This window comes from Pituophis catenifer, unplaced genomic scaffold (genome assembly GCF_029215685.1).
Source record: "Pituophis catenifer annectens isolate HBS135680 unplaced genomic scaffold, rPitCat1.0.hap2 SCAF_1, whole genome shotgun sequence".
NCBI classification, from domain to species: domain Eukaryota; kingdom Metazoa; phylum Chordata; class Lepidosauria; order Squamata; family Colubridae; genus Pituophis; species Pituophis catenifer.
Window position 1 is genome coordinate 13,640,424 of NW_027256881.1, and position 16,472 is coordinate 13,656,895.

Sequence of the window (16,472 nt, forward strand, 5' to 3'; positions counted from 1 at the left end):
ATGAGAAACATTTTATGGCTTTAGCCCTCTGAAAGATTTACCTTCCAAGAATTGGTCCAATTCCTTGCTACAAATTTCTTTAAAACCTCAATCTTGGCCTCCTTATACAGCTTTTTTTTTTTTGAAAGTAAGGAAATCGAAGTATTACTTATTTGTATGTTTCCCCCCTTTTCTGAGCAAGCAAAGAAGTTTTCCATGCAGAAGGTGCTATTTTTAAATGTTTGCATAGAATGTTAATAGTTGAAGGTATAGATTTAATTTAAGTCTATTGAAGTTCCTTCCATTCAAGGGAAATTTATAATGTAAAAACATTGTCTACTTTTGTTTGAAACATTTCAATTCATAACACTCCTGTTCTGTTCTGTTCTGTTCTGTTCTGTTCTGTTCTATTCTATTCTATTCTATTCTATTCTATTCTATTCTATTCTATTCTATTCTATTCTATTTATTCTATTCTTGCCATGCCATGCCATGCCATGCCATGCCATTTTTTTCTATTCCATTCCATTCCATTCCATTCCAAATTCTTTCTATTCTATTCTATTTTCTATCCCATCTCATCCTATCTCCTTGAAGAGGAGTTAAAAATGAGTAAAAACCTGCTTTTCTATTGTTTCCACCGAATGTTTAAAGTCCAGCTCCTTAGAGCAGCAAAAAACACCTTTTCTATATTTGGAGATTGTTCTCTCTTCTTAACCTTCTATTTTCTCATCTAAACACCATCAGTTTCCTCCGCAGGATCTTGGACCTCTGGAAACCCTCACTCAATCTGTGCTTCTGCTTGCAAACAATTTAAGTTTGAATGGGTATAATATGCTATGTATCAGGCTAACATGGCAATAGAAAATATTACTTAAGATGATACTTGGATTGGTTTTTCCCAGCAGCTACAAAATTCTTGCAACTCGTACTACTTAAGGGTGCAAGACACCAGTAAGTTTCCCCTCCAAAGAAATATCCTCTAAATCAGTGTTTTTCAATCTCGGCCACTTTAAGCTGTGTAGACTTCAACTCCCAGAATTCCAAACCAGCATACTGGTTAGGGGATTCTGGGGGCTGATGTCTACACAAATTAAAGTGGCTGAGCTTGAGAAACACTGCTCTGAATAATGCGCTCTCCTGCCAACACTGCAAGAAATGTATATTCTGCAGCACTATTGTGTATAATGCTTTATAAGGACATAGAGGAGGATATCTGTAAACTGAGGGTTGACCTGGGGAGGTCCTTGTTAGGTAATGAAACATCTGCAGAAAAATGACCAAGCTCAGCGAGCACCAAGGACCCCTATAGAAGCAGCAGTGAAACAAGAGAAGAATTAGGATGCCTTTTTGGGGAAATAGTTTATCTGAAACTGAAGCGTTTAAAACTAACCTAGTATCTTCAAACTAACTTCCTATGGTTTTGGCAGGTCAACAGTTGATGCTATCTGCTTTTGTGTCTGCATATAAAGAACAAGCAGAGAATATTCTTGATTTCAATCCAGCATTGGATTGAATTAATGATTAGCATACAGTAATAGGTTTCCTCAAAATTGGCAAGTCTTTGATGTGGAGTATAGTTTATAATTATAAATTATGATTATGGGGGCCGCGGTGGCTCAGTGGCTAAGACGCTGAGCTTGTTGATTGAAAGGTCGGCAGTTCAGTGGTTTGAATCTCTAGCGCTGCACAACAGGGTGAGCTCCCGTTACTTGTACCAGCTTCTGACAACCTAGCAGTTTGAAAGCACGTAAAAAATGCAAGTAAAGAAATAGGGACCACCTTTGGTGGGAAGATAACAGCATTCCATGAGCCTTCGGCATTTAGTCATGCTGGCCACATGAGCACAGAATTGACATCAGACAGCGCTGGCTCTTCGGCTTAGAAACGGGGATGAGCATCGCCTTCTAGAGTCGGGAAAGACTAGCACCTATGTGCAAGGGGAACCTTTACCTTTATAGTTTCCCAACTGCCATTCATTTCCATATTCTGTAGAAACTGATGGCCAACATCTCAGGTTGTGGAAAACCAATACAAGGAAAGTCCTCCTTATACACACACACACAATTTGGCAACCCTCCTCTGCTCTTATCTTGGCAGACGCTCCCGTAGTAGACTTCGGTAGTTGTATTTCAAAGCAAACATCAACTACTTTGCTCATCCTCATAGTGTAAATTAACACAGTGCAGCGGTCAGGACAGCAGCAATTACAGGAAAAATGAGAACGCCAGCACCCACTGTTTAAATATGTTTTATTTCTTAATTTACATTATGTATGCGTATACATATATATATATCTATATATTCATTTATATATATATTTGACTGCTTTATTTTTATACTCTGAGATCCATAATCAATTTCACTGTCCTTTAAAAAATAAAATAGCCATTTGTTCGATTTTTGCTTCTGAAAGAAAATCAGAAAAAACAATTGGAGTCCTGCCTTGTATAACAAGAAAAACATTAGTATCACGCTTCCGTGCTTTCCACTTGTCAAAGTGATCATTAAAACGTCTCTTTTTGTGAAAAGTCTGAGAACAGAAATGCCAATTCCTCGAAATCAGGCCTGGCTGGAAGATGGAATGGGGAGTTGGAAGTGGCATCACTTCCCATCTTGCTGGGATCTTTGAAAACTAATTAGTCTCATTTAGGAAGAGAGCTGGGTTGACTTCCCTTCATGACCAAAGGGACAATAGAAAATCGAGGCTCTTTTCAATATTTATTGATGTCTGCTCAAGAAAGATCTTTTTCTTCCACTTTGGTATAACCTCCAAGCTTAGTCACTTGTTCTCATTCTCTCAAAGCCTCATTTAGCATCCCCAGTCATATCTTTTGCCCTAGTTTTACAATTTTTGGATTCCTTCAAGGTGGCACCTGCCACTGGGTCAGCAGAGGACCAATACAAATGCTCTTTTCTGCTAAATGGGATTTTGGCAAGCAATCTTGAGTTTCAGAAGGACTGGCCATATCTGTTGGAGTTGGCTCTCTTCTTTGGCTGGGAGATCTCTTGCTGGCATTATTGGATCCAGCGCTGGGTTAGTCTGCTTGCCTTAGTGCCGTTTAGATTCCCTACTACAATGATTTGGAACAAAGTTACATGCTAAATTGGAGCCTAAAAAGAGGGCAGGAAACAATTTTTTGCAGATCATATCAGGGCCGGTGAAGTTTAGAAGGAGCTGGAGGATTCCAGACACTGATCCTGCAACGTTTCAGCTTCAGAATGAGGGCAACTGAATTGACTGATGCTGCCATGCAAATCTGGATAACTCTACAGGGACAGGAAAGGAAATAGTCCTGCAGTGTGGAGCTACTATCCATGCTGAAGATGAGTTAATGAAAACTGTGTATGCGTGCACGGCACGTGTATGCGAGGAAAATCTATTGAAATCTGCTGTTTGAAACTTAACTGTAGCCAAGATCCATTTCAGATGGAACTTATTTCTGCTCCGTCTCTACTTTTGACATCTGGAAGGCTGTCAGTTTCCTGGAGATCTCGTGGAAAAGAGATGAGATGAACAGAGGACTGGTTGGGATTAACAGGGTTTTGCAGCCACGTGTCCTTTCTCAAAGCCAAAAGGGTGAACTGCCTACCACCTTCTCAGAAACAGAAGCCATCTATCTCCCTCAGGAGCAAAGAACTTCAACATCTATGCAAAATTTAGGATGGGATTTTAAGGCCGTTCTCCGCTCTAGCTTGTAAACAGAAAAACAACCTTCTCTCTTTTAAAAAAGAGAGTGAGGAGGATATTGCCACTGGAAATGATCAGTCTAGTAATTTTCTTCTTCTTTTTTTTTGGCCTGGAGAATCATTGGTAGAACTGTTGATAGTAAACACTTGCTGTCATGTCTCCCCGTTTCTCAAGAGACTTGGGGGGAAATAACCCTGACATTCCCCTTGGAAAATTATAAATCTCCAGTCATGCTGGACCAAAAAACAAACAAACCAAAAACCCAATTGATAGGTCTGAGGTAGCTCCAGCAGTAAACTGCTAGTGCAAATGACAGTCTTAGGTAAAGCAAAAGGGAAAAAAAAAAACTATCCAGCTAATCCAATCTTTTTGGTGTCTTGCAGAAAAAAAATGGTATCCTACTGCATTATTAAAGAGCAGAAAACATATCTGGGGAGCTCTAATCAGATGGCAAAGCACTGCTTTGGGGAGGCTGGTATAATGTCTCTACCTGAAGACAGGATTGCTGACCAAAGCAAGGGTGTTAAATAGTGTTAGATGCTTGCTCCGTTAGCAGAAGTGGGTGTGTCTTCCTTGGATGAAAAATCAAGTATATTCAGTTCTCCAGATGTCCCTTTTGGGAGATGGGAGGATGAAAGAATCAGCATCCATCCAGATTGGGAGCAAGTTGTCATCCATGCTTCTGCAGACTACAAGGCTCCTTGTGTGCCCAGCAGACACCTTCATTCTGCTGAAACACCACCAATCCATTGTGTCCGAGAGTCTGGATTTCCTCTGGCTCCAAACATGAGGAGTGGGGAAGAGGAGGGGGGGTTGTCTTCCACAGGTGCTCATTTTGGGGTTTAGTGGCAGCTACGAAAGATTGCCTTCATTGCCCGAGATGTCAGCTGCGGGGAAGGAAACAAAGAAGAACTGTTAATGTGGGGAGAAGGATACAGATGCTTTCACAGAGAGACAGTCGAAAATCTATAGCCCATTCTTTTGTACTGGCTTGGACCATTAAAGTGGCCGTGGCCAGAATCCAACAGGCTGCAAATTGCTGGACTGGCTGGAAAAATATATTCAGGATTCTGTTGAAAGTGTCCCCTCGGACTTTGTGAATAACTGATCATTTAAAGCACAAGCCCAATGCTGCATCTTGGGTTTTCTTATTAAAAAAGTACAATGTGGCTCTTTATTACAGAGGCAAGATGTTGATTACTGTATTCTCTCTCTCTATATATATATATACACCAGTATCTGTATCTATGTCAGATCTCTCTCTCTGTGCCATCTATCTATCTCTATAATCTATCTATCTATGTATCTATCTCAGAGATCATCTCTTCCCCCATCTATCTCTCATCTGTCTATATCTCTATCATCTATTATCTCTCTTTCTCTAGCCATCATATATCTCTCCCTCTGCCTGCCTGCCTGCCTGCCTGCCTGCCTGCCTGCCTGCTTATCTATCTATCTATCTATCTATCTATCTATCTATCTATCTATCTATCTATCTATCTATCTACCTACCTACCTACCTACCTACCTACCTACCTACCATCTCTCTCTCACAAAGACACACACATTTATACTCTGCCACAATCTCATAAGACTCTGGGTAGTCCACAAATGTCAAAGTATGCAATAAAAAAACCCACAAGAACATCCATAATCCAAGTAAACACCAACTACAAAGATATACATATCATGACAACCACCAACTGATAAGGTTGACCGAAATGATCTCATGACCCAGACGCCCTTTGAAGAGTTCTGATCTGAGCTGCTTCTGGAGCATAATCAAAGAGAAAGCCAACCAGGTGTCCACTAGAAGGACATTTCAAAGGTCTGATGCTATCACAGAGAAGCAATGCCGCCAAGCCTCAGTAATTCCAAAGAATTACCAGAATCAGAGAGAGTGGATATCTAGACTCCAATTACTAAAAGAGAGTGGACCAAGCTGATGGGCAGGGCTAATGTAGTATTGTATTCTGAGTTCCCACAGCTCCAACTATATTTATGGGAAGCAAGATGCTTTACTAAGTGGCTTCAACATTCCCTAATACTTCCTTTACTTCATTCCAGTTGCATTTAGCTAAATGTGCATTGGGCTATACAGATGCCTTTTTGAGATATTAGAGAAAATTGTTATCTTAAAGTTTAATTCATGAAGGTTAACATGAAAGAAATATTGAATAGTTTAGTGGGATATACAAACGTAACTCACACACTAGAAGTTAAACTACAAGTAGTCCTCATTCTGTGATGAGCAATTTGGTCATTAAGCAAAGTGGTTACTAAGTGAAACACTAAAATGTTATGATCTTATTTAGGATTTCCTTTGCTGTACAGACCTCAAAGGTCGTAAATTTGAGGACTAGAGGCAAAGTTACTTTTTCATAGCCATTGTAACTGAGAACACTCTAAAAACATAGTCACTAAACAAGGTATTTCGAAGAGAAGTATGCATTCCTTTTAATTCATAGCCAAACTTAATCTATCTTTGTCATACATTAACACTGTCACTGTTCACACAATATGTTTAATCAGGTCAAATAAATGCTTAGCAGATGCATTCAGACATGTAGTTCAGTGACACTGTATTAGATTTTTTTCTTTCATTATGTTCAGGTTAATTTATGATTCACTGTACTGCTGAATCCACAAAATGGGCTAATCAAAGTGAAGCATGTTGAATGAACATGGCCAACTTGCATGTAAAAACGTCCTGTAATTCAGTTTTTCCTGATGCATGTTTTACAAATTGTTCAGTGGAGAAAATGGACACTAACCAGGGCATCCTACCCATGGTTTAAAATTGATTTCATATCCAAACCTTGGCTAAGCAGTCTGGATGAACTGGAAAGCTACACTGTAGTTTATGAAGACTTCCTGATGTTATTTAGCAGGTCAAGCGAAGAGACTTCATCTGCAGTCAAAATTGTCATTTCATTTCAACAGGCTTATTAACTGTTCCAGGGACATGGTGGCTCAGTGGTTAAGATGCTGAGCTTGTTGATTGAAAGGTCGGCAGTTCAGCAGTTCGAATCCCTAGTGCCGCGTAACGGGCTGAGCTCCCGTTACTTGTCCCTGCTCCTGCCAGCCTAGCAGTTCGAAAGCACGTAAAAAATGCAAGTAGAAAAATAGGGACCACCTTTGGTGGGAAGGTAACAGCGTTCTGTGCGCCTTTGGTGTTTAGTCATGCCGGCCACATGACCACAGAGACGTCTTTGGACAGCGCTGGCTCTTTGGCTTGGAAATGGAGATGAGCACCACCCCCTAGACTCGGGAACGACTAGCACATATGTGCGAGGGGAGCCTTTACCTTTATTAACTGTTCATCTGAATGCAGCTATTTTATTGCAAGTAACTTGTCATCATAAAATTGCCTTTTTTGAGGAGGGGGGTGGACCCAAAACAGCATTTACTAGAATTCCAAGCAGGCCCTAGAAATTCCTAGAATTCTTAGGATGCTTTTACTCATTGCTTTTGTTACTTACCGCTGTCCTTAAACTTTCACTGAGGTTGGAGGCATCATAAGTTGATTTACCCTGGGGAAAAAGAAATGGAATTGTCAAGTTTCAAGCTTTTTTCCCACAACTTGCATACACAAGCATACAATCATATAGGAGAAGATTTTTTTTTTAATATATACACATGCTATTGCCAAGACCTATACCGTGACCCATCTGTTCTTTCTGCATAGGTAAGTAATTTAGAAAGGGGAAAAAAACCCATATGCAAAAGAGGCTCCCAGATATGCAATTTTGAGTCCCAGAATTCCCAGCGTCTGGAAGTTTCTCAGGTTAGGAAACCCTGCCTTAGGTCTTCCTCAGTGGTTAGATGTTGGGAGGTTTAGTGTCCTCTGGTTGTTAATTATACAGGTAATCCTCGACTTATGACCACAATTTTTATTTTTATTTATTTTATTTATCTGTATCCCACTTTTATTACTTTTACAAACAACTCAAGGCGGCGAACTTATCTAATAAACCATCCTATTTTCTCCACAACAACAAGACTGTGAGGTGAGCTGGGCTGCGAGCGAATCACTGGCCCAAAGTCATCTACCTGGCTTTTATTGAGCCAGGCGGGACTTGAACTCACAATCTTCCACTTTTTAGCCTTAATGACTAGACAAAACTGGGTCTTGGAATTGCCAAACTGGCAATTGGGACCAGAACATCCGTTGCTAAGTGAGGAGATTATTAAGTGAGTCATGCTCAATTTATAACCATTTTTGCTGCGGTCATTAATCAAAACACTGTGGTTATTCAGCAAACTTAGCTTCCCCCTTTGTCTCTTGCTTCTTGGAAGCCAGCTGGGATGGTTGCAGATGGTGATTACATGGCCTCAGGTCTTTTATTTACAACTATATTTACAACCTGTAAATATAGGCTGCTTGCCAAATGTCCCAATTTTGATCATGTGACCGCAGGGATGCGGAGATGGTTGTAAGTGCTAGGACTGGTTGAAAGTCACTTTTTTCAATGCCGCTGTAACTTTGAATGGTTGCTAATGAATGGTCATAAATTGAGGTCTATCTGTAATGCCCATTGCTCTGGTCACACTGGGTGGGATTATACTACAGTCCAAAACTAAATATCGGTTGTACGCTGTTGTTATTGTTTTAATATGGGTAAATAAACCAATGATCTGTCAATTTCATTTTCTTATTTTTTTGTAAATCTCTCAGATTCAGTTCATTAAATTTAGGGATTTTAAATGCCTGCCAAAGTTTGTAAATATTTGGCTACACATTTCTCCATACCAATACAAATGTATTTGCTCTTTTGTTCATACACGGTATTTCAAATACTTTCTTCTCCTGTATAATACACTTTTCATGACTGTATGCATTTTTCTACAGATTTTCCCTAATACCTTTTTTTAAAAAAAAAAATATGGCAAAGTAAAATTCCAGAAAAGTGAAAATGTGAATGATAAGCTTTGGTTTACAAATTGCTCTGCATTCCCCACTCCTCAATCTCATTCAGATCAGGTATTACATTTTTTAAAAAAGATACAATCAGGCAATTAGTAAAGCTCTTAGAAGTTAAAAGTCCCACACGATTTCCACAAAGTATTTTCCTTTTGTCAGGAATAGATTTCTGTTTGGTACAATGGTATAATGCACACCGATAGCTGCTGTTTGGATGACAGCCATAATTTACATATCAAGACAAAAGCATTTTTCCTCACACCGTCTTACCGAGTCTCGTTTTTAATTTTTTAACAGCTCCCCCCATCAAATTAAAAGCCTTCAAATCCCAGTATCTGATCTTAGAACTCAGAACACAGAACATAGGACAATAGCTTGTCATTTTGCCTTCTTTCTTTTCCAAAATAGCATGCCACTTTCTAAATACATCCACAACAAGGATGAAACAAAAAGCAACACAGTGTGACGGGTAAGATTAAAAACAGCAACACAACAAAGGAGATATTTAAAGTAGATGCAGTAAAAGCAGACCAGCAAAAAACACCGAGAAAAAGGAAACAAAAGAAAAGGCCAAGCTGTAATTCTGACTCAGTGACAGAAAGAGAAAGGGTTTGAAACAAATGGTTGAAAGCCAAAAGCCAAAAAAAAAAAAAATCCATCTGGATTATACAAATACCTAGTATTATTTTTCTTTAAGTCACAAGGAAGACTCTTAAGTCAGTACTCCTTCTAGGCTGCTGAAAGACCACAAGGGTAGATACAGTACATGCCTTGAGGATTAACCTGAAGAAAGTGAGGCCTATAAAAGCCACATATTCCTTTTCTATACTGGAATTCTCCAGATGTGTTGAATGGCAACTCCCACCACGAGTTGGCATAAATATGCTTGCCAGAGAGGATGGGAATCTTACAAACATTTTACAATCGTGCCAGATTTCAAGTGATCTTTTTTTTTTTTTCCAAATGGGAAAGGCCAGCAGGTGCTTACCCAGTGGTGGAATTCTAATTTTTTTAGTACCGGTTCTGTGGGCGTGGCTTGGCGGGCGTGGCAGGGGAAGGATACTGCAAAATCGTCATTCCCACCCCACTCCAGGGAAAGGATACTGCAAAATCCCCATTCCCACCCCACTCCAGGGGAAGGATACTGCAAAATCCCCATTCCTCCATTCCTCTAACCACAATAAAATACCTTATGCCACCAGACTCCAAATTTTGGGCTTAGACAATTTAGAACTACGCCGACTTCAATCTGACCTAAGCATAGTACGTAAAATTATCTGCCACAATGTCCTTCCTGTCAATGACTACTTCAGCTTCAACCACAACAACACACGAGCAAATAATAGATACAAACTCAAGGTAAACCGCTCCAAACTCGATTGCAGAAAATATGACTTCAGTAACAGAGTGGCCAATGCCTGGAATGCACTACCTGACTCTGTAGTTTCTTCCCCAAACCCCCAAAACTTTAACCTAAGACTGTCTACTGTTGACCTCACCCCATTCCTAAGAGGTCTGTAAGGGGCGTGCATAAGTGCACCAGCGTGCCTACCGTTTCTGTCCTAATATTCCTTTTTTACTTACTCTTTCCATGTATTCAAATTATGTTTATACTTTTACCTGTTATCTTATATATGCTTGACAAATAAACTTATGATTATGATTATGTATGACCGGATGGGCCTCAACTTCCTATGATTTTGCTCAGATCTTTTGATGGAAAGATGTTCTTCATTTTTTAAAAAGCATTAAGCCATTTTTATGATTTACAAGTCAATTACTATTTGCTTTCTCCTTCAAAATAGTGGGAAACCCTATGATTAATTTGGCAATTAGGGACAGGAGAGGTGCTGCAGAGTGCTTACAAGGATAAGTTTGAGGGCTGGTATGTAACCCGGAATCACAGATCACCCAAACTTGTTCCGGGAGATTTGCAAACGTTTTTGTTCTTCTCAAGGTAGAAGAAGAATTAGGCTTTTTGCTGCTTCCTCCCTGACAAGGAACTAGCTCCAAATCTCTTTTATTTGAGCAGCAGGAGGAAAAATAAAACCTTGAATTCTGGAACGGTTCCCTTTCTTTTTCTTTTTCTAATTAATGCCTATTCACGCTTTTTAAAGCCTCTCTGCATTCTCTCCGCATACTGTAGCTACCTGCAGAAATTCTCAGAATTTTTCCCCACCGCAAGTGACTAAATCTTATTCCACAATGATTGTGTGCTTTAATAATTAAGGATTTATCGCAGCCGTTATTTTAACCTAGCCTAACGCTCCAAAATGAGTCATTAAGTATTATTTAATGGAATGCATTAATGGAATGCAGAAAAGGATCTAATTCAACACCATGCAAAGGTTCACTGAAGAACCCAGAGGCTGTGTTTGCATTTACACAAACCTCTTCTGCCGGTAAAGTGCTGGTTTTATCTGAACATTATAATCTATTTTTAAAATACCACGGTCCCTTTATCCTTTTTTTTTTTTTGCCCCCCTGTCCCATTTCTTAAATGCTACAGTATACTATTATTATATACAGGTTATTGTATACAGTATACCATTCTTCTTTTTTTCCTTACTAGTATCTATCTCTTCCCACTTATTACTATAACCATGTTGCTTGTATCTTTCAATTATACTGTTTTTATTTGTTTCCTAGTACGATTTGATAGCTTATTAGTAACCTTGACTATCACTAAGTGTTGTATCTTTTTATTCTTGATGAATGTATTTTATTTTCCTTATGTACACTGAGAACATGTACACCAAAGACAAATTCCTTGTGTGTCCAATTACACTTGGCCAATAAGGAATAAATAATTCTAAAGAAAGAAAGAATAATAAAATTGCCAAAAGAATCATGCATACTTTAAAAAAAAATTGTCCCAAAGTTTCTCTATCCAGGTCTGTTTTCACAAGCAAGCAAACAAATGGAAAACTAAAATGAACACACACAAAAAAGGAAAGAGAATGGGAATCACTGAAGCAATTTGAGAACTGGAATTTCCTTGAACTTAGGATACCATCCTACGGGAAGTCTGGCCTTTACAAAAACCAAGCTCTGCTTCTCCAAGATTAGAGATAGAAGTCCAGCCTTGGAAACAACTTCAGTTTTAGAATGCTTCACAGGCTGTTGAAGGGTTCTTATTAGAGGTCCTTGGTGCTTTCTGAGCTTGGTTGTTTTCTTGCAGATGTTTCATTACCAAACTAGGTAACATTATCAGTGCTAGTAAGGCGTGTGGTTTGCTCTTATTTTATATACTATCGGTAGTGGCTTGCCATGTCAAAGTTGGTAGGTTCTTCAGTTGAGCTGTTTACTGTCAGCCTGTTTGACAGTTCCTTGATTGGGGTATGCACAGATGAGCATAGATTAACTCCAAGGTTAACCTCAGACCAACAATCAAGGAGTAAATCTAAAGTGGATATCCCTGTCTACAATGGAGTGATGGGGAAAATCCCCATCACCCCCAGGGCTCTGCTTTGCAACTGTCTTTCTTTCCACTTTTAAATGATAGTTGCTACTTTTACTAACTGTGTTTTTTAATTCCTGAAATACAGCAGCAATAGTTCCTGCAAGAGGCCTGCCAGGATACAATATGGCTGTTTTCACCCTACATGCTTAACCCTACATGCTTAACCTGGTTATTGGGGTTTTGGCTAAGCCATGTTCACTTTAAAAAAAAAACAACAACAACACGACCTAGCCAAAATTAAGATTAACCAAGAGGTTAATCCAGAGGTGGTATTCAGCAGGTTCTGACCAGTTCTGGAGAACCGGTAGCAGAAATTTTGAGTACTTCAGAGAACCAGTAAATACCACCAATGACTGGCCCCGCCCCCATCTATTCTCTGCCTCCCAAATCCCGGCTGATGGGGAGGAAATGGGGATTTTGCAGTAACCTTCCCCTGGAGTGGGGAGGGAATGGAGATTTTACAGTATCCTTCCCCTGCTACGCCCACCAAGCCACACTACGCCTACCAAGCCACACCTACAGAACCGGTAATAAAAAATTTGAATCCCCTCACAGCACAGTATGCTGTGGAAATAACCTAATTAAACATGGTGTATGAACAGTTTTTCGGAAAAAGGGCATAGCTCTTTCTATGGACTCATCACTCATCGCTAGTTCCACTTCTCAAGAATTATAATCACATTTCAATACAGTTTCTGAAAAAAATAGTAGGCCTTGGACTACCTTGGAGGTAGTCTTTGACTTACAACCATTCAAAATTACAATGGCATGAAAAAAAAGTGATTTATGACCAGTCCTAAGACTTAGGCCATCGCTGCATCCCCATGGTTATCCTAATTCAGCACTTGGGAACTGGCCTGTATTTAGAGCATCCTGGGGTCGTGTGATCCTCATTTGCGACCTCCACAACCGGCTTCTGACAAATCAAAGTCAATGGGGGAAGCCAGATTTGCTTAATGACCACATGATTCATTTAATCACTGCAGTGATTCACTTAACAAAAAGGTCATTAAATTGGATGTGATTCATGTAAAAATTGCCTTGCTTAGCAGTGGAAATTCTGTTGCCAATTATGGACATCAGTCAAGGACTACCTGTATTAACATTTACATGTTAAAAATGATTATATTTAAATAGATTTCATATGCTCAAAAGTCAAGGAGAACAAATTCACCAGTCGACATTTAAGGAAGAGACATGAACCAAATGAGACCGTTTTATACATCTGTGATCTGTATGCAATTTGTTGCTAGTCCTTATAATTTGTTCCTCGTCTTATTCTGTTCTTTGCTGTTGATTTTTTCCAACTTTCTCCATCATTTTCCTTGTCTTATTTCCCTACTCGCTCAAATTTGTTTATTTCTTGTTGTCTTGGCTCTTTGTCCCACTACTGTCACCAAACTTCTGTTACAATTTTACTTATTTCCCTAATGTTCCATTTGGACCGAATCTGTTTTGCTTCGACAATTTTAAGAGGGAGTAATTCAGGACTGCCGTTGAGTTGTGCTCTGTTTTTTTCCTCCCAGAGAATCACAAGAGGACTAAAAACCATACTAAAAAAGAGAAGGAAAATCAACATTCTGTTCTGTTCTCCTCAGGCAACGGAGTTTAAAGGATAGTTAAACAACCCATCATTAAGCATCTGGGTGCTGGAAGCAAAAGATCAAACTTTCCTAAAGTTCCAATTGGAAACTGACAGCAGGGGGCTCAAGATATACTGTATATATCTATATCTATATATAAAGCATACAATACTGGGTATGCGTTTTGAGCAGGACTCTGTACGTAGCTAAAATAGCATTGACAGGTGGGACCTGAAGCATATCAACTTGCCCAGATGTTATTGATGGATGGAAACAACATACAAAAGATGGCCTCACAGATAACCAGGATGGCCTCAAAATTTTGTACCTATTTTACTTGGGGTCAGTGAGTCGTGCGGTGGCCTAGAGGTGGAGCTCTCGCCTCACAATCAGGAGGCTGTGAGCTCGATTGTAGGTAGCGGCAGATATTTCTCTCTCTGGGCACAATGAGAGCATATCTGCTGAAACAATCTCCGGATTGGCAACAGGAAGGGCATCCGGCCAGTAAACACTCAACTCCATTCAGTTGCCCAAGACTCCATCCTGCAAGGGATTATGGGGTCTTTAAAAGATGATGATGATGATGATGATGATTTACTTAGGGTTAGTGCCATTCTATCAGGCACTAAATATAATACATTGTTACGATGATGATGACCACGACGATGATGATGTTATCCATTCAGTTGTGTATAATTCTTGCTGATTCTCTCCACATCTCTCCAGGTCTCGCCACATCTACCAGTCTTGCACTACTTCTTTGAGTTTTTCTATGCTCTGGCTGGTATTATTATGGCCTGTCAGCGGCCTGTGCAGCTGGTAGCTGATTCTGACAGCGAGGAGGCTGGTGTGGTGCTGCGCCAGCAGCCTGTGCAGCTGGCACTCGAGTCGGACAATGAGGAGGCTGGAGAAGATGTGGTGCCAGAGGCGGGGATTCAGCCAGGGCCTTCAGAACCTCCAGAAGCTCCCATAAGTGAAGAGGAAGAAGAGGAGGAGCCTCTTCTCGTTGCACGGGCGCGCAGAGCTGCCAAAAGGCAGGAGTGGTTCCTCAGGAGGTCTCCTCAAGAGTAAGGCTTGGGGCTAATTGGCCACTCCCTTAGCCTATTTAAGGAAGGACGACGACTGAGGCAATTTGCAGGGAACAACTTTGTTCACTCTTCTTCGTGTCCTGATCTTAGTTCTCTTATCAGTTTCCTGCAAATTGCTTCTGGGCTTTCTGCCAACCATAGTAAGATTGCAATTATTTATTCTTTGGATTCTTGTAGGGTGTTAAGAAAGTTAATTAACAGCCTTTATTTGAAAAAGACTGATTTAATTTAGTAAACTAAGGTTTGTACAGACTTTGTGTGTGCTTTGGGGTCTGTAGCTGGAGCAGAAGAGAGATCAACTTTGATGGTGTCTAGCCGCCATGTTCTTTTACAGCCTTATACCACTAACTCTTCCAAACATAATTGCTTTCTCCAGTGACTGTGACCAGTAGATCCTTGAAATGCAAGACTTTGGTGGAACCCTAAACCTGTTCCTCCCCATTCAAACCTTTACGGCCTCCAGGTATGAGGACAGGACTTCTACAGTACTATTTCTCTGGCCACAGGTCAGGAGTTGATCCATAGTTGCATCAAGCCCATAGGTTACTATTCTATGAAGAATATCATGAGGAACTCCACCGAAAGCTTTGCATTAGCACTATGACATTCTCCTGATCCACTAAGCTACGAACTCTATCAAAGACAAAGATAAATTTTGTTTGTCATTTATCGTCTGCAACATTCTGGCTTCTGTTAATTGAAGAGGTAGTTCTTGACTATATATATATAATCATATATATAATATATAAATCATAATTTAATCCAAATAATTAATTAGTAGTAAATAATAAAGCCCGGAATCATTCTCAGCCTATTTGTTTGAAAAGCCAAGTGTTCAAGTCCCGATGGAAGGAGCGGAGATCAGGAGCCGTCCGGAGCTCAGTAGGTAATTCATTCCAGAGGGTGGGAGCACCCACAGAGAATGCCCTACCCCTGGGCACAGCAAGGTGACAATGTCTTTCGACTTACAACCAGAACCGAGTCTAAAATTTCCATTGCTAAGCAAGGCACTTGTTAAATGAGTTTTGCCCCCGTTTTACCACCTTTTTAGCGCAGTTGTTAAGCGAATCACTCCAAATTCTTAAGGGAATCATGCAGTTGTTAAGCAAATCTGCTTCCCCATTGACTTTGCTTGGTGAAAACTGGCTGGGAAGGTTAAATGTCTTTGGGACAGTGCAACTGTCATAAATACATCCCAGTTGCCAAATGCCTGACATTTGATCACCATGGGGTTGCTGCAATGGTTGCAAGTGTGGAAAACGATTGTGTCACTTTTTTCCGGTGCTGTTGTTAACTTCAAATGGTGACTCAATGAATGGTTGTAGGTTGAGGACTACCTGTACCGATCTGTAGCATGCCCATTCTGTTTGCATAATGCTGCTTGGTCATCTATTTAGAGGCCAACAGACCTATAGTTTCCCGAAACCTCCTTCTTTTTGAAGGAGGAATAATATTTGCTTATCCATCATTTAGTGAAGTTCTCAAAACCTATCAGGAGTGGGTCTGCGATGACTCAGGCTAGTTCCCTTAGCGCTCTGGTATGTCAAGTGCCTGGTTCTGGAGACCCTGAATGCGTCTAAATTGTTTACTCTGCACTGCGGACTGTGTTTGGTTCTGGTTTCACCACCCTCCAACTTTTGTCCTAGTTAAAAGACCTCCTGTTGGGTCTGGTGAGGCGCTTGGAACCAAGAAATAAAGAGAAATTTCCTGACAGAGAACAATTAATCAGTGGAACAGCTTGCCT

General features: G+C 40.2%; 1 protein-coding gene across 2 annotated transcripts in view; it reads right to left on the reverse strand.

Moving 5' to 3' along the window:
* Positions 1–2,214: 2,214 nt before the first annotated feature.
* The window catches only part of LOC139308500 (sphingosine-1-phosphate transporter SPNS2-like), a 154,777-nt gene continuing 140,519 nt past the window's right edge, over positions 2,215–16,472 (reverse strand). For both annotated transcript variants that reach the window (XR_011599724.1, XM_070932070.1), the window contains 2 exons: positions 7,153–7,203; positions 2,215–4,557 (listed from right to left, as the gene is read on the reverse strand). Coding sequence is in view for 1 of the 2 variants with exons in the window: in XM_070932070.1 (XP_070788171.1) it covers positions 7,161–7,203 (43 nt within the window). In the remaining variant the exon portion in view is untranslated. The remainder of the gene's footprint in view (positions 4,558–7,152; positions 7,204–16,472) is intronic.